Source organism: Cnephaeus nilssonii (assembly GCF_951640355.1).
Source record: "Cnephaeus nilssonii genome assembly, chromosome: 20".
NCBI classification, from domain to species: domain Eukaryota; kingdom Metazoa; phylum Chordata; class Mammalia; order Chiroptera; family Vespertilionidae; genus Cnephaeus; species Cnephaeus nilssonii.
The window spans coordinates 37,746,682-37,764,124 of record NC_137091.1 but is presented as its reverse complement, the minus strand read 5'-3'; the positions used below and the strand labels follow the sequence as shown (position 1 = coordinate 37,764,124).

Sequence of the window (17,443 nt, the reverse complement as noted above, 5' to 3'; positions counted from 1 at the left end):
CGCCCCGGTAAGGAGCCCGCCCGCTGCCCCGCGTTCAGTCCGTGTGTGTTGAGTGCCTCGTTTGCTGGCTGGTTCTGGGGACAGAGCCCCGAGGAGGAGTGCCCTGGCCCGGCCTCAGGCTCCCCGCCCAGCAGAGGGCACCCCCATCACTACATTTTGGCACCCGGGGTGGTCAGGCCTGGGGGAGGCACAGGCAGAGGGCTCAGAGGTAGGGGACGGAAGCACTGGCACCGGTAGGACGCCAGAAGAGCGGCTGGGACTAGTCCGGGGCCATCAGACATGGCTCCCTAGAAGGGGGGCAACTGAGCAACCTGTAGCAAATAATAACCATAACAGGTTTTACAGTTACGTAGTGCCACGTGCTACACACGTGCCCACAGCTAGTGAGTGGCAGAGCCAGGATTCAGACCGAAGCTATGGGACTCCCGAGTGCAAGCGAAGAGGAAGAATCTATTTCACTGTGAGCTCCTCCAGGGTGGGATTTGTCTTGTTCTCTGCTGGGTCCTCACTCCGAGAACAAAGCCTGGCACAGTGGGTGCCCAATAAATGTTTGTCCTTTTATCTTCAACTAGAGGCCGGGTGCACAAAATTTGTGCACTTGTGGGGGGTCCCTCAGCCCAGCCTGTGCCCTCTCACAGTCCAGGAGCCCTTGGGGGATGTCCGACTGACAGCTTAGGCCTGCTCCTGCACTGCCACTGCGCTTGTCAGCCATGAGCCCGGCTTCTGGCTGAGCAGCGTCCCCCCCCCCCCCCCCCCGCCCCCATGGAAGCACACTGACCACCAGGGGGCAGCTTCTGCATAGAGCGTCTGCCCCCTGGTGGTCAGTGCATGTCATAGTGACCAGTCATTCTGCCGTTCAGTTGATTTGCATATTAGCCTTTTATTATATAGGATGAGTTTAACTTAACACACGATGGGGGGGGGGGAAATAGCAGAGTGGCTTCCTGGGTAACTTTCACATATACATAACAGCATCTTATGTAACCACAGGATGTGAAAGCAGGAGGTTGACCTTGGTCCCATGTTATGAGGTCAGGTACAGCCTTGATTCAGATTCACAGCAGGGCTTCAAACAGGAGTCCTGGTCCACCGTGTTTCCCAACCCCTGAGCCTTTCCCGTGTCCTCGGAAGATCAGGAAACACACCCAATTTTCTGTGATGCTAAGCAAGTCTCTACCCATCTCTGGACTTCAGTTTGACCCTCTGTGAAATGGACTTTTTTCTAGGTAATATTGAAAACTAACATGTACTGAGTACCTATTACTTGTCAACTCGTTATAAATGCTTTGCACTTATTATTAAATACTCACAACTTTCTGAAGCAGGTTCTGTTATCATTCTCATTTTGCCAGTAAGGATATTGAAGCACAGAGAGGTGAAATGACTTGCTTGAATAAGTGGTATAATCAAAATATGAACCCAGGCAGTCTGACTCCTGTGCATTTGTAGGCTTTTAATTTTACTTTTTTTTCTCTTCTTGAGTAATCATTCAGGTTACTTTATGTACTATTGCCACTGCATTGTGCTAAATGCAGTAAGTTTTGGCCTTAAAGCTTGGCTAAAAAAGGAAAAAATTAGAAGTTGTCCCTTAATGTGGAATGCCTTCTACCTTAGTCCTTTGGGGCCCTGCTTCCTTTAACTGTAAAGTGAGGGATTTGGACCAGAATAACTTCTCCTTCCCTGTGTGCTCTAATAACCTAAGATGGTCTCCCTTGTTCCGGAAGCTGCTGCTCTACTTTAGGTTAAACCTTAGGAGCCTGCCAGGCAAAGCCATAGAGCAGGGCCTGCTGACTTGGGTCGGGACTCTTCCCTTATGATGGCAAATCAGGGAACTTTGGTCGTCCCTACTTGATAATCCAGCCAGCTCTGCTCCTGTGATGACCAATGGGTTTGTATGGTGACAGTGCCAAGACTCTGCCATGGGTGAGGCATCCTTTAGACCAGGAAGTATATCCAAGGGGGAATCCATGGACTCAGCTGCCTGCCTTCAGTGTGTATGCAGTCACTGATTAAAAAAAAAAAAAAATGAGTTCTTCCCATCCAAGACAGGAAAGCACATCTTCCCAGCTTTGCTTTTAAATTGAGTTCTGCTCTCAGCAGGCTGTTCATGGCAGCAAAAACTCTGCCTCTGAACTTCGAGAGTGGTCTTAGAAGGAATCATGGGCTGGTGTTGATATCTGTTTTTAATCTCAATTTAAATAGTATTTTATAATAGGATTTTGTTTTAATGTCCATTAGTTCTTTAATGATAGTTATTCCTTGTGACACAAATTCAATATAGTGAAACTTGAATTTATAGGTATTTATTCAATCTATGGTCTCTGTTGACTGAATTAGAGGAATAAGCAGATCTCTTGGCTGATGTTCTAATAAAATGACTCCTTCATTTGATGCTGTATTCCACTTGTTATTTTTCTCTGTTCTTACTTCTTCAGTTTCTATAATTTTGCTCATTTCCAAAAGTCCATGCCTACTACCTGCTAAACAATATGAGGAAGGAGGATTGGCAGAAATTGGCTGATGTAGGCTTGTTATTTTTCAGTGTAGTAGTAGTAGTAGTAGTAGTAGTAGTAGTAGTAGTAGTAGTAGAAATGTATAACTGTCTTAGGATATTCCCAAAATTAAGGAAAATTCCCCCCTCCCCTGTTGGATCTTACTGAGCCTTGTTCCATCTCACATGGAAGGAAATTTGAAGACCTGGAGAGGCAGAGACAAGTCAAAGCACTTGCGTGTCCCATTTATTCCACATCCAAAATAGTACCATCAACATTCAATCACTGCCAGTCCTGCTTCCTACCATTTTCAAGGAATGGATTCTTCACCTGAATGACACCCATGACCCATCCCATTTGGGTTTTTGTTTGTTTGTTTTTTCAGTAATTGGACATCAAGAGAAGGGTGTGTCTGTATCCAACAGCCTGGATAGTTTACCTTCCAAGGAAGAAGGCACTTCAGTGTTGGAGACTGATTGCAAAATTCCCCAACCTTCCCCCACCCATGCCCTTGAATGTGACTATATTCCTTCCCCCACCAAGTGGTGGAGTGGCTCGGTTGAGCATCCTACCATGCACCAAAAGGTCACCGGTTCCATTCCTGGTCAGGGCACATATCCAGGTTGCGGGTTCAATCCCCGGTGGGGGTGCATACGGGAGGCAACCAATCATTGTTTCTGAAATTCTCATAGATGTTTCTCACTACTATCTCGATCTCGATATCTCTCTCTCTCTCTCTCCCTCTCCCTCCCTCTCTCCCCACCCCTTCCTCTCTCTCTCTAAAATCAATAAAAATATATTAAAAGAAAAAAAAAGAGCCCTAACCGGTTTGGCTCAGTGGATAGAGCGTCAGCCTGCGGACTGAGCGGTCCCAGGTTCGATTCTGGTCAAGGGCATGTATCTTGGTTGCGGGCGCATCCCCAGTGGGGGGTGTGCAAGAGGCAGCTGATTGATGTTTCTCTCTCATCAATGTTTCTGGCTCTCTATCCTTCTCCCTTCCTCTCTGTAAAAAATTAATAAAATATATTTTTAAAAAAAGAAAATAAAACGTTAACTGGTGATGTCACAGGGGATCCTTCCTGAGGTTTTCCAAAACAATAACATGTATACACGGGAAAACTTTTTAAATACAATAGAGCAAAGGTATACACGGAGAAAAGGCAGTCTCCCCAGGAATTCTTGTACATCGTGGTGGGAGTGTGGGCTGAGGAAGCAATCTGTCAATACTTGGTGAAATTGGTAGCTGTGCCCTGTAACCAGGCAATGTCTCTCCCGGGTATATATCTGCGGCAGACTCTATAACATTCAAACTATTCACTTCCCTCCCTCACAAGAGGATTTACTTACAGCCCCATAGATACCAAGCTTAACCATGTGACTGACTTCACTCAATAAAATGTGAGCAGAAGTGTTGAGAGCCTGAGCACATGGTTTACTATTCCCTTCCCCATAATGCCCAGAAATGTGTCGGACAGAGGCTGCCTCAGCCCCAGAGTGAAAACAAAGTGGAGCATGTGCTCAGACACCAGATACAAAGCACGCAGCCTGATGGATCAAAGCTGATCAAAATAAAAAGTCAGTATAGACGTCTCTGGAGAAGTGGAAAGAAAAAAACTCAATGATATAAACGACCATGATGTACTTCCAACTGTAAAATGCTCCCCGCCACCCCTTCCAGGTTGAACTCCAAAGTGTCAGGCAGAGATTGGTCGGGCACCACCAAGGAAACACAAAAATATCCAAGCTCTGCCTCCAGGCGCTGATGGAGAAGGAGCAGGTCAGGCCTAGAAACAAAGTGAGTGTATGAGGCATTAAAAAGGGCTGTCCTACTCCTCCCGCTCTCCCCGGTGAGGGGAGATCCGTGGAGAAGTCTGCCTGAGGCTCCCCACTGTGACCTCTTCAGGCCCACAGGAGAAGGAAGGCAGCAAGCAGCTCAAAAGGGCAGCAAGAACTAAACTGAGTCGGAACGGAAAAGGGGGTTGGGGACCTTCCCAGGACTCTCCCCTTATTTGATAGATTTTATAGATATGGGAAGGAGAGCTACAGGCAAAGTGTGGCTGCCTCCACCCAGCGTGTGCAATGTTTGCCAAGGGAGTAGAGGCGGGGTAGCTACCTCCCGAGCATAGACCGAAGGAGCAGATATGACGTAAATCTCACTGGAGTCTCCATCTTCAGGGCGATTCCAATCTACTGACGGGCTGCCAGGGAAAAAAACAAAAACAAAAAAGACTCAGGCTCCTTAAATTCTCAGATCTTGTTTTCCTCACCCACCACGGAGGGGAACCCAAAGCCAACTAGAGGAACTGAGAGATGAAAAGGGCCGGGGTCGGGAAGGCCCGCGAAGGAACCAAGCCCATTGCGCAATGGAGATGGACGCCAGCAGCCCGCTGTGGCCCAGCCGCTCACCTCGGGTCATCCCCGGATCTCTCCTGCGCCCTCAGGTTGTTGAGTGCATCAGGGAGCGCCAGGACCGACGGACCCGGGCTACTCGGCAGCAAGCGAGACCCAGGACCTCGGCCAGGGCCGCAGCGTCGCACGTGGACCAGCAAGAGCGCAGCGCCGGCCAAACCTGCGGCCGCCAGCAGCCCCAAGGCCGGCGGCAAAAGGACGCGCGGCGGGCCACCCTGCCTTAGGCCCGGCGGGGCCGCGGGCAAGGCGCCTACGCTGCCGTCGTCTTCGTCGTCGTCGTCCGCGCCGTCGGAGCGAACGGGAAACTCGCAGCGCGCGCCCATGTAGCCGGGCGCGCAGGCGCAGACCAGGCCGGAGAAGTGGGCGTAGCAGCGGCCGCCGTGGGCGCAGGGCCGCGCGGCGCAGGGGTCGGCGCGCTCGCGGCAGTCGCGGCCGCCGAAGCCCAGCGCGCAGGAGCAGCGCCGCCCGCCGCCGCCCTCCAGGCACGTGCCGCCGTTGGCGCAGGCGCGGCCCGCGCAGTCGTCCAGGTCGTGCTCGCAGCGGGGGCCCGCGAAGCCGGCGCGGCAGCTGCAGCGCAGGGCGTGGCCTAGGTCCAGGCAGAGCCCGCCTGTGGGGGAGGGGCGTCAGGGGCGCCGTTCCTGGAGAGGGTCTCCCCCCAACCCGCCCCCGGTAGTTTCTCAGCTCGGGCAGCCCCACCCTCACCTTTTCTCGGGTTCCCCTCTGTGTATCTCCATCTAACTCCAGGGCCAGCCGCTGGGAGCGTGCGTGGAGCTTCTTGCCCTCTGGTGAAATCTTGGATTAACTCAGCCTCACCTGGTCGGCTGCCTGTGTCTCTCTTTTTCTATCGGCCAGAACGACGGGTCTGAACCACCTGGCCTGTGCCCGGGCCTTCTCCCTTTTCCCTTCCTTCTTGTCTCCATTCTTTTCAGGTTTCTCCTCCAGAGCTCTACCTTCAGGTCTCGGCTCAGATGTCCCCTCCTCCAGGAAGCCCTCCGGGAATCTCCCTCCATCCCAGTCCTGCACTCCCCATGACTACTCTGGGCTGTAGCTGAGGATGACTCTACTCTGTCTTCCCCTTTGGGCTGATACCCCCCCCCCCCCCATGAAGGCAGGGCCGAGAGCTGTCCTGGTCACGGCTGTGTCCCTAGTATCAGACAGCCCAGAATGAATACTCAGTGTTTTGGTGAGAATTAGTTATAATAAAAATGCACCAAGCTCTTTACGTTAATATTAAAACGTTTAGCACCTAGTTCAAACCAGGTCTATCCATCTCTTTCTGGATAAAGCCAGAACCCTCCCCCAGGGCCCATGAAGTTCCATAGGATCTGTCCTGGTCACCTCCTGACCTCATCTCTCACTCACTGAGTCAACCACACTGGCTCCCCTGAGATCCTCAGCACACCTGGCATATTCCTAACTCGGGGCCTTTACAGCTTGCTGCTCCCTCTGCCTGGAACATAATCTTTCCCCAGATCCCACATTGCTCCCTCCCTCACTGCCTTCAGCAAGGTCTTCCCTAACCATTCTCGCTAAAACGTCAACCTGCCTCCATCCCATATATACTCCCCATCCCCTTTCTGGCTTTATTTTTTTCTTATTTTTATCACCATCTAACCTCCCACACATTTACTTCTGTATCTTGTTTAGTGTTTACCTGCCCCATCAGCTCTATGAGGACGGGGGCTTTGGTTTCATTCCCAGGGCCTAGAACAAAGTCTAGCACATTGTAGATGCTCAGTAAATAGCTATGGGAGAGGAACAGTGCCTCACCCCTTTGGTAAAAGAACAAACGGAGGCTGGGAAGAGGGGCACTTCTCCAGGCCCTGGGGCGAAAGGAGGCGAAGGCAGGGTTGTCAGCCAGGACTGTCTGAACCAAGCCCTGCTCTTGCACACTGCCCCGCCGTGACCCTCACCCTCAGCCCTGGTGTTCTGGTCTCCCCACCTCACCGTTTTGGCATGGCTGCAGGCTGCACCGGTCCACCCTCTTCTCACAGTTGGAGCCTTGGAAACCGGGTGGGCAGTGGCAGACGTAGGCAGAGTCCGGGTCTGTGCCTCCCACACACAAGCCGCCATTGAAACAAGGTCCATCCGCACACGTCACCCCACTCACCTCACACTGCAACCCATAAAACCCACGGGGACAGGCACAGGCGAAGGATCCGGGTGTCTCCTGGGCAGGGGCAAGAGGACTTCAGATTGAGGTCTCCTTGGAGCAAAATCCCATCCCCTTCCTTAGCCTTGACCCTGGGGGCTGCTCCTGGGCAGGACTCACCTCCCAGCGTGCAGGGCCCTCACCTAGAAAGCCCCCCCAAGACAACCCCGCCCTCTGCTCTAAGTTTCTGGGTCTGCCCGTCCACCCCACAGGGAAGAGGCTCTGGAGGCCCTGAGAGAGCCCCCTCCCACCTCGACTCCTTTGCCTACCAAAGGCTGCCGGCCTCGTCTGCCCTCCCCAATTCTGTCTGCACAGCCCATCTGGAGCTCCTGGCTCTGAGCCACCCTCTGCCACGGATCCTTCCTTAGATCTCTCCTTCGAAGGCCCTTCCCCTCACGTGCACCCTGAGTATGTCTCCCTGTTCCACGCTGGCATGTCCAGGGGGGTCCACGTTATCCCAGTACACACCAGGCTCACTCCCACAGCCACACCTTTGCTTACCCCAGGCCACTTACCTGGTCTACCCTCTGCAGTCACCGCCCCTCAGCCAAATGGGATTTCAGAAGCCCCAGCCCCGGGCCCATCTCCAGGAAGTCCTCTCTGATACGCCCCCACCCCAAATCCCCACAGGAAGGACAGTGTGTGGCCCCTCAGGACTCATCGTTCCCACCCTACACCCTCAGGTGCCACCTATTGGGTCTGCTATCCCCAATCCCATCCTACATGCAGACTGGACAGCTCTAGGGAGCCCTCCCCCAACAGCTACCCCAGCCTTCCCCAGGCTGCTGTCTCGTGGAGCCCCAGGCAGGGGATGGTGGGAACTCCCAGGGTAAAACACCACTCATCAGGAAGAGGTGGGAGGGGGTGATACTAACACTACAGCTGCCCCCGTTGGCACAGGGATTCCCATCACAAGGCCCAGGACCAGGCGCGAGGCACCCAGTGACAGCAGAGAACGGGTCCCTGGAGCTGAGACAGGTGCTGGTGGAGACAGGGACGGTGCAGAGGGGCCCCGTCCAGCCCTCCAGGCATTGACATTCATCAGGCCGCTCACAGAAACCGTGCTCTGGGCTGCAGCCGGCTCGACATGCCGCTGTGGGGGACCGAGAGGCAGAGGGAAAAGGAGTATTCATGAGGGCAGAGTTGTGTCTAAGTGCGTTCTGTGCACCATCTTGTTTCATCCTTTTGACAGACAACCCTCTGGGCTAGATGGTATTGTAACCCCCAGTTCACAGACAGGGAGACTGAGGCCTAGAGAGGTGGAATGATGCGCCCAGCTAGAAAGTAAAGGAGTGAGGAGTAGAACCCAGGCCACTGGGCTCCAGAGTCTGTGCTGGTGGATGAAGAATGTTGGAGCTCACCCACGGTCTGAGCCTAGAAATGGGAGAATGAGGGAAGGGCATCTGGGGGTTGGGGAGGGACCCTGGCTTTTTATGGGAGATGGGAGGGTCTTGGATTAGGGCCGGTCTGGGAAGATCTGAATTAGCCTAGGAGTCCTACGAGCTTTGGTGGGGCTCAGACATTTGGGGAGCTGTCTGAGGATTCCCAGGATGGAGGTCGGGGATCCCAAGGTTTAGAAGGCAAAGGGGTCTGGCCTGCATTTGCAGGGAGGGAGGATGAAGGATCCTTTAGGGGGCGAAGGGAAACTCGGAGGGGTTTCCAAAGCTTCTGGGTGGGGGTAGGGAGGGCCTCAGAATTAGGAGAGCTCTGTTGGTCCTCGCATCTGGAAATGGGTGTGGGTTACGGGAGGAAGGGGGGATACCAGCATGGGAAATGGGCATGGGATTTCTATTTGGGGCAAAAAGAATGCTAGGAAGAGGAAAGGGGGCTGGAGTGCCAAGGCAGGGCTGGCGAGTAGTCTAAGGTCCTCAGTTTCCCTGAAGCGGGGAGCCGGATCATGGGAGGGAGCTAAGGCCCATCCATGAGTGAGACTAGAGTGGGGCCTGGGGTACCTGGGCAGCAGTCAGGGGCATTCCCTAGTTTCCTGGAGTGGGGTTCTGGGGTATCTGGTGAGGGTTCTCCAGTCCCTAATTCCCTGAAGAAGGCTGCAAAAGGGACCCAGGGTGGGTGAGTGGAGCTAAAGAAGGGCCGGAAAGGAGTTGGGGCAGAACTCGGGACTCACGCTGCGCCTTGCACTCGTCCTCCACCGGCGCGCAGGGGCGCAGTCCCGGGCTGCACCGCGAGGAGGCACTGCGCGAGCGGCAGAGGCGCGCACACGCGGCCCCGACGGCCGGCGGCTCGCAGCGCGCTCGGTAGGAGAAGCGCAGCTCCCAGGCGCCGGCGCGCTGCACGTCCCGAGCCCACGGGCCCCCGGCCGCCAGGCGGCGCCGGCCGGCCACACGCGCCAGCAGACTCCAGGCGGGCCCTGCGGGGAGGGAGCGACGCTGGAACGCCCGGCCGGATTGCGGCGCACTCAGTCTGGCCCTAGAGCCGTAGCGCGCCTGCTCGCACTCTTCCTGGCCCCTCTTAGCAAGGCCCAAACACCCCTTTTCAACCCTGAGAATGGGGGTTACCCCCTTAGCAGCGCGGTGATCCCCCCTACTGCGCCCTGAGACCTTTGATGTCACAATCCCATCTAGTATCCAGTGACCATCACTATGATCACAGCTCTTCCATAGAAGCCAAAATACCCCAATGTTTTGCACCACAATCTTTGTGTGTGTTGTTTATTTGTGGTTAATCCTCACCTATTTTTCTTCCCATTGGGTTTGTTTGTTGTTGTTTTTAGAAAGAGTGGAAGAGAGAGGGGAAAAAACAGAAATGTTGATGCGAGAGAAACACGTCGATTGGTAGCCTCCAGCATGCACCCTGACCAGGGCCCCGGCTGAGGAGGAGCCTGCAACCGGGGGCATGTGCCCTTGACCAGAATCGAACCCGGGACCCTTTGGTGTGCAAGTCAACGCTCTGTCCACTGAGCCAAACCGGCTAGGGCTGCCCCACAATCTTTGCATTTTAGCGACGAGACCTCTCACACCCTGAGACATTTGCTATCTCTATAGGGCCAAGGGGAAACAACGGGTCTTTTGAAGTGAGGTCATAATATTCCCAGATTGTGCCCTGGGATCTTCCTATAGGAAAATGGTGACAGAGACCCCAATTACTAAATCATAAATTACCCTGATTGCTTGAGGCCTTGGAAATACTGGGAGAGTAGCCGTTTCCCCTCATCAAAGTTGTCACACTCCAATATTGTGCCACAGCTTTCTATATCAAAATGATGACAACACCACCCTAGCCGGTTTGGCTCAGTGGATAGAACGTCGGCCTGCGGACTGAAGGATCCTGGGTTCCATTCTGGTCAAGGGCACATGCCTGGGTGGTGGGCTTGATCCCCAGTAGAGGACATGCAGGAGGCAGCCGATCCATGATTCTCTCTCATCATCATTGTTGTTTCTATCTCTCTCTCCCTCTCCCTTCCCCTCTGAAACCAATAAAAAATATATATTTTTTAAATGATGACAACACCCACGTGGGCTTTACATGACATCAAATTCCCCGAATTAAGGATAAGATCACCTCATATTCCTCCCTGAAACCTTTGCTCAATATTCTCTCTGATAAAACCGCAGCAGCGCATGCTCCCTGAGGCCTCTATGTGGACACAGTGACAGAGCTTTGTGTACAAGAACCAAAAGTAATGTACCCTTGGTTCTCAAAATCAAATGGCGGCCGAGCATGACGGTCACTGGGAGCTGCTGTATCCTGCTCTGGTGGCTTTAATTCCAAGGTAGTAAGTGCTCCTATCTATCACTTACTATTGGGACCACAGACTCCTACATGCAGTACCAGGACATTTCTGTATGGACATGGCAGGAGCCCTCGAGCTGTCAACACCCAGCACCACCCTCCAGGAGCTATGATGGCATCCTGGGTCCAGCAATCCTGTGAAAAGCACCCTGCAGACAGCCCAGGTCACTCATGTTGGGCCCCAACTCCCACATTCCACACCGTAGTCCCGAGACTGAAGACACTCACCTCCAACCTGCTCTCCTAACTCTTCTCTCCAGGTTTCAATGATGAGAGAGAAGGTGCCCTGGAAGGGTGAGAGGAACGGATGAAAAACAGTGGTCAGGGCGAGCACTTGATGAAGGCCAGGGTTTAGGGGTAATGGCCATTCCTGGCACCAGGCAGGCAAGGCACAGCTTCGAGAGGGGCTAGCTCAGGGAAGGAGTGGCAGTTTGGGCTTCCTTTACTGAGCATTTAGTAAGTGGTGAGGACTATATTCAAGATAACCTGGTGGAGCCGAAACCGGTTTGGCTCAGTGGATAGAGCGTCGGCCTGCGGACTCAAGGGTCCCAGGTTCGATTCTGGTCAAGGGCATGTGCCTTGGTTGCGGGCACATCCCCAGTAGGGGGTGTGCAGGAGGCAGCTGATTGATGTTTCTCTCTCATCGATGTTTCTGACTCTCTATCCCTCTCTCTTCCTCTCTGTAAAAAATCAATAAAACATATTTTTTTTAAAAAAGATAACCTGGTGGAATCCCTCAACAGGGACCCTTGTGAGGTACCATGGTGCCCCATTTCACAGGTGAGGAAACTGAGGCTAGAAAAGGAAAGTCACTTGCCCAAAAGAGCAAGGGTCTTAGACTTCAAATACAGGTTTATTCACCTCTGTGCTTTTGGGGTTGTGGGATGGGAGAGAGGATTTTGGAGGTGAAAGAGTCACGAATACAGGCCCCAATTGGAAGATCTGAGAAAGGATAAAGTGAGAGGAGATTGGGGGGTCCCCAAAGCAGGGTGTGAGAGGGTCCCTAGGTGCAAGGAAACTTGGAGAACTTGGAAATAAAGATAAGAATCCCAGTATTTAGAGATCTCCAGGGAACAGAGGCAGAGTTCTGTGAATTTATTCTTTCCAGAGGTTGAGTTGTGTGTTGGGGAGCGGGGCGGGGGGGGGGGGGGGGGGGGGGGATCGGGAATTTGGGGTTCCAAGCATGCAGGGCGGGGATTATAACATTTTGGATACCTAGAGGGCAAATTGGAGTCAGAAAAATTGGGGTCGTTAGTAAGTAGGGTTTATGAGTCTGAGAAAGGGGGTTTCCAGGTGGTAGACTTACTGGTCTGGGAATTTGGAATGAGGGGGAGGGTTGGAGGACAGAAAAGTGTCAAGGTTTGGGTAAGGGCTCCAGCACGAGGGTGCCCCGGGGCCGGGTCTCACCGGCCAGGCGTCCCGGAAGGGCAGGCGCATCAGGCCGTCGGGCAGCGGCAGGTCCGGGGCTGGAGCCCGGGACTGTTTGGTGTAGACCGGTCCACGCGCACTCAGCGCCGCGCCCACAGCGCACGGAGACTCGGCGGCCTCCTCTGGGATCCCCGGCTTCAGGCAGACTCTGAAGAAGAGGCGGCAGGGGCCCCCGGCACTGCAGGGGGACCTGGGGGCCCCTGGACCTGATCCCGGCCGGAAAGAGTGAATCTGAAGCTCGAAAACGCCTGCCGGCCGCGCCTGGAGCGTTAAGGGGCACAGGGTGACGGGACCGCGGGTACCCGGGTGTCCTGTTCGCCCTGCGCCCCTTCCCCAAGACCTCCGGTTCTCGCCCCGTCCCATCCATCCCTTCCCACTCCGCTCTGACCTGGGGAAGGAAGAATAGCGCCAGGATCGCCGCCCAGGACAGGAGTTGAGGCATCCACGGGCAGACCATGGCCTTTTGGAGGTCTGAGGAGCCGCAGCTGCTGGCTCCGGAGCCTTATATTTGAGGAGGCGGCTCCGCCCCTTCAAGTGCTGCGGGGCTCGAGGGGGCCCTCGGGGAGGAGGTCGAGGGGAAGGGGAGCATGCTGGAACAACCGTAAGTTTGTCTGGTGGATACAGGCAATGTCGTGAGGGTGTATGTGTGTGGCTAAGGATGGGGTAGGTTTAGGGGGCTGTATCGGATAAGATTGTGTGAATGTGAATGTGTGTGATGTGAACAAGAGCTACTGAAGGGTAGACCTGACTTTGTGATAGTGTGTCTAGGTGAGATTATGTGGCTCTGCGTGTGTCCCAAATTGTATGTTAAGCCTATTTGTGAGGCTGTAAGTAATTCTAAGATTCAGTGTGTGTGCGCACAGGCACTCGCGCCAGCATCTACATAAGAAGAGATGGAGGTGCATGTGACTTCATGATTGTGTGACAGAATGTGTGGCTGCTCCTCTGCATGTGGAAGAGTATATATGAGATCCTGGACCACTGGGTGTTGTCGATATGAACCTGTGGTCTGTGCAGGTGCCTCTAGGCGGCCGTGTGGAGGGGGTGGGAGACTTGAGTGTGGGAGGTCCGTGGGTATAGCCTCATGTGGGTAGGATGAAGATCCGGAGTCCTTTGTGGCTGTGTTCTCCCCTCCCCAAGACAAAGCCATCCTCCCAAACCCACATCATGGATGCAGCAGACGCCAGGGCCAGGAGCCCTGGTCTGAGGGGACTACCAGCTGTATGTAAATGCCACCATCTGCCGGCCCCCGCGCCCCTCCCCCTTTGGGCTACAGCTGGGTTGCCCGTTTGGCCTCCGGAAGGTGTGAGGAGCAAATGGGCAGGAAATTCCATCTTCACATCAAAGGCCCTATCCCTCACTCCAAGATGAATGGGGGGCGGGCGGGGTGGGGGTGGGGGTGACCCCAGGGCCCTCCAGAAAGGAAAGTTAGGAGCAGGTGTTCCAGCCCACTCACTCTGCCACTCTGTGCCAGGTGCTGAGCAAAGCCCTTTAGGTGGAGTAAACTTTTTTCCCCCAGAATAAAAATTTTAATACTTAGAGGCTAATAATTATAGTAGAAAATACAGGTGTTTCATATATATGCATATTTTTTTTCTTTTAAAATGAAGATAAAGCATAGCCCAGCAGAGTCAGGCAGACAATAAGTTAATAATTTTTAATGAATGAAATAATTCAACCCAAAGAGGTTTTTTTAATCCTGAGGACTTGAGTTTTGAGTCGAGAGCCATAGTCAAATTGTACAGAACATCCGAGGTTCCTCTGTACAGGTTTTCCTTCCCTTTGTCATAGTGTCACCCAACTACCTCCTGTGGGAGGCCTTCCCCAACATTCCAAGGCCAGGCACCTCCTCGGAGTTCCAGCTTCCAGTAACTCCTCTATCCCAATCCTGACCTCTGGGTCTTCCTTAGCACACACCCTGTCCCTCTCCCGCATAGACGCTTCCATGGCTCCCCAGTGCCTTTAAAATGCTTCGAGATTCTAAGGTTGACATTTGAGGCCCTCCTTTCCACACCCCCACTACTCAAACAGGTCCTGTGGCCCCAAAGTGTAGTGCCAGGCCTCATGGACCAATAACTGGGAAGCAAACTGGGCCCTGTACTGGGGAAGGCGGAGGGAGCTTCCCATCATGAGACATTCGAATGGAATTTGGACAACCATTAGAACCAGCAGTGAGAGAAGGCAAATACCTGCCCTGGATATAACTTGGGAGGGTAAGATTCCAGGTCTGATTTCTCCAAATGTTTAGATTGTAAAAACAGCAGGCCTTTATTGAGGTCTGTGCCAGGCGTAAGTGTTGGATGTGAATCCTCCCACGTCTCTGTGTGAAGTACTTTGAGGGATTTCTAAGCGTCTTTTTGGCTATTCGGGACTTTCCTTATGTGCCCACAGAATGTCATGCTGAGGTGACATGTGAGCGAAGATCTAAAGGAGGGGAGTAAGCCATATGGATCTGTGGGGGGGGGGGGGTGGCATTCATGGCAGAGAGAATAGCAGGTGCAAAGACCTGAGGTGGCCATGCCTGGCACACTCAAGCTATCTCCACGGCTTTCCTCATTTTGGCCTCAGCTCAAATACACCATCCCAAGTCCTTCCCTAACTGTTCTATCCCATGTAAGAAAGCACCCCAAGACCCCAAAACATTCCTTCTCACCATATTTTTTTTGAGTCATTGAATTTTTAGAGATGGAGAGGGAGAAACATTAATGGGAGTGAAACATTGATCGGCTGCCTCCTGCATGCCCCCTACCAGAGATTGAGCCTGCAACCCAGGCATGTGCTCTGACGGGGAATTGAACCGGCAACCCTTCGGTGCATGAGACGACACCCAACCAACTGAGCCACACCAGCCAGGGCTGTTTTTAATCCATTTATTACCCCAAGAAACATCTAACCATTGTGTCTTCTCCATGAGATTATCAGTCCCACCAGGTCAGAATTTTTTAAATTTGTTCACTGATGCACTCTAGCTCCTGGAACGAGGCCTGGCAGTTGGTGCTTAGGAAACACTGATTGAATGAATGACGGAGGCATTATTAACCTCTTATGAGGAAAGTGAGAAGCCTGAGACCTTGTCCAGGACCATAGGCTTGCGAATGGTATGACATGGGAATTCAGACCCTGCTGGGGTTATGCCTTAACACTAATTAGCCCAATCCTGCCCTTCAGATGATGCCATGATACAGCCCTAGAGCACTTAAGGAAAACATCCTAGGCCAGTGGTCGGCAAACTGTGGCTCGCGAGCCTCATGCGGCTCTTTGGCCCCTTGAGTGTGTCTCTTCCACAAAATACCACGTGCGGGCACGCACGTACAGTGCGATTGAAACTTCGTGGCCCATGCACAGAAGTCGGTTTTTGGCTCTCAAAAGAAATTTCAATCGTTGTACTGTTGATATTTGGCTCTGCTGACTAATGAGTTTGCCGTCCACTGTCCTTGGCCATGTAACATAAGCAGTCTCAGAAGCCACCTGTGCATAAGTCTACACCTCTCCTCCCCTTGCCCTTCAGCCTCAAGCAGGTGTGGCCTGACAGACAGCACCGTCCCTCAGCCAGCACCAAGATTGGGGGAGAGGCCTAGGAGGCCCAATGGGCGCTGAAGCATGCGCCAGCCAGTGCCAGAGCCTTAATCCCCAGGGTGACTGGGCCATTGGGGGACAGGGGCCAATTGGCAAACACACTTCCTTCTTCCATGCCATGTGGGCAGACTGAACGGATTTCCACTTCAAAAGGCTCCTCAGGTTCTGTGGGACCGTGTCACCCATGTGGTAGGCAAGCACACACTTGTCGTGGCTCTTCCTCCATCCTCCACTCACTCTGCAGATCACATTGCCCAAACACATAAGCCTGTCTCCACCTTTGCTTTTGGTTAAGACAGTCTCCAATTCTCAAAGATATGTGGAAATGCTGCCAAACTCTACAGGTTATTTCAATCTGTGAGTAACCAGTATGGCCTGGTAACAAGCCCCATGTGAGTACACACACAGTTTGAATAGGAATTGTCCCATTTAGCCCACATAACCACTCTAGTAAGATAGGTACTATCATCACCTCCATCTTACAGATGAGGAAACCGAGGCAGAAAGCTGCCTTGCCCAAAATTCACAGCTGCTATTTGAGAGCCTACATAGAGTGCCTAATTCAGCCCTCAAACCACTGTGGGGTAAGTACCATTATTATTCTTTTATAAATGTGGAAACTGAGGCACTGAGAGTGAAGTAACTTGCTCAACATCACATAGGAAGTGGTAGAGCTGGGATTTGAACTCGGACAGTCAGGAATTTATAGTCTTAAATAATAAATGCTGTCCAATTCAGGGCCCAGGAGGCACATGAAGCTATTTAAATTTAAAGTAATACAAAATTAGAAATTCCATTCCTCAGTTACCCTAGCCACACTGCAAGTACTCAATAGCCCATGGCCACCGGACAGTGCAGATACAGAACAGTATAAACATTGTAGAAAGTTCCACTGAGAGTGCTGATACACAGTCTGCCTGCTTTAATTAGAAGCCAACATTTAAATATTGGGAGATTTATTATTAATATAAAAATCCCAATTTCTGGCTTCCATTAACAATTAGAAGATCAGCCTGGCCAGCATGGCTCAGTGGTTGGGTGTTGACCTATGAACCAGGAGGTCATGGTTCAATTCCCAGTCAGGGCACATGCCCGGATTGCAGGCTTAATCCCCAGTGTGGGACGTGCAGGAGGCAGCCGATCAATGATTCTCTCATCATTGACGTTTCTCTCTCTCTCTCTCCCTCTCTCTCTCTCTCTCTCCCTCTTTCTTCCTCTCTGAAATCAATAAAAATATATTTTTTAAAAATCAGATCAAGCAACTCTATCCCCACCTTTCCATGGGGCCATAGCTGGCAGAGCTGAGCAGCAGCTGCCCTCTTGGGATCGGGCGATCTGTCCACCAGAGTCCACCGAGCCCACGCTTCACATATTTACACAGCAGCCTAAGCAGCTACCTGTCTTTAAGCCCCCAGGGAAGTCCTCTCTTCTCTTTTCCAGATGGGGAATCTGCAGCCAAAAAGGGAGCTGCACTTTTTGCAGATCACACAGGACACAGAAGACTCAGCCAGAGTAGGGACCCAGGTTTTCAGATCACCAGGCCTGGGTTAAAAACCAGCCCTGATCCACCAAAGCACCCACTCTGTGCTTGGCAGCTAATCAGGCACTCAGACCTCACCCCAATGCCCCCATCTGGAGA

General features: G+C 52.7%; 1 protein-coding gene across 1 annotated transcript; it reads right to left on the bottom strand.

The window, feature by feature from the left end:
* Positions 1–4,497: 4,497 nt before the first annotated feature.
* Positions 4,498–12,685, bottom strand: DLL3 (delta like canonical Notch ligand 3; the record flags this gene model as incomplete). The annotated part of the gene is made up of 8 exons (XM_079759785.1): positions 4,498–4,690; positions 4,899–5,508; positions 6,849–7,071; positions 7,929–8,146; positions 9,176–9,418; positions 11,029–11,086; positions 12,208–12,489; positions 12,617–12,685. The coding sequence occupies 8 exons, from the start codon at positions 12,683–12,685 to the stop codon at positions 4,498–4,500; spliced, it is 1,896 nt and encodes a 631-aa protein (XP_079615911.1).
* Positions 12,686–17,443: the final 4,758 nt, after the last annotated feature.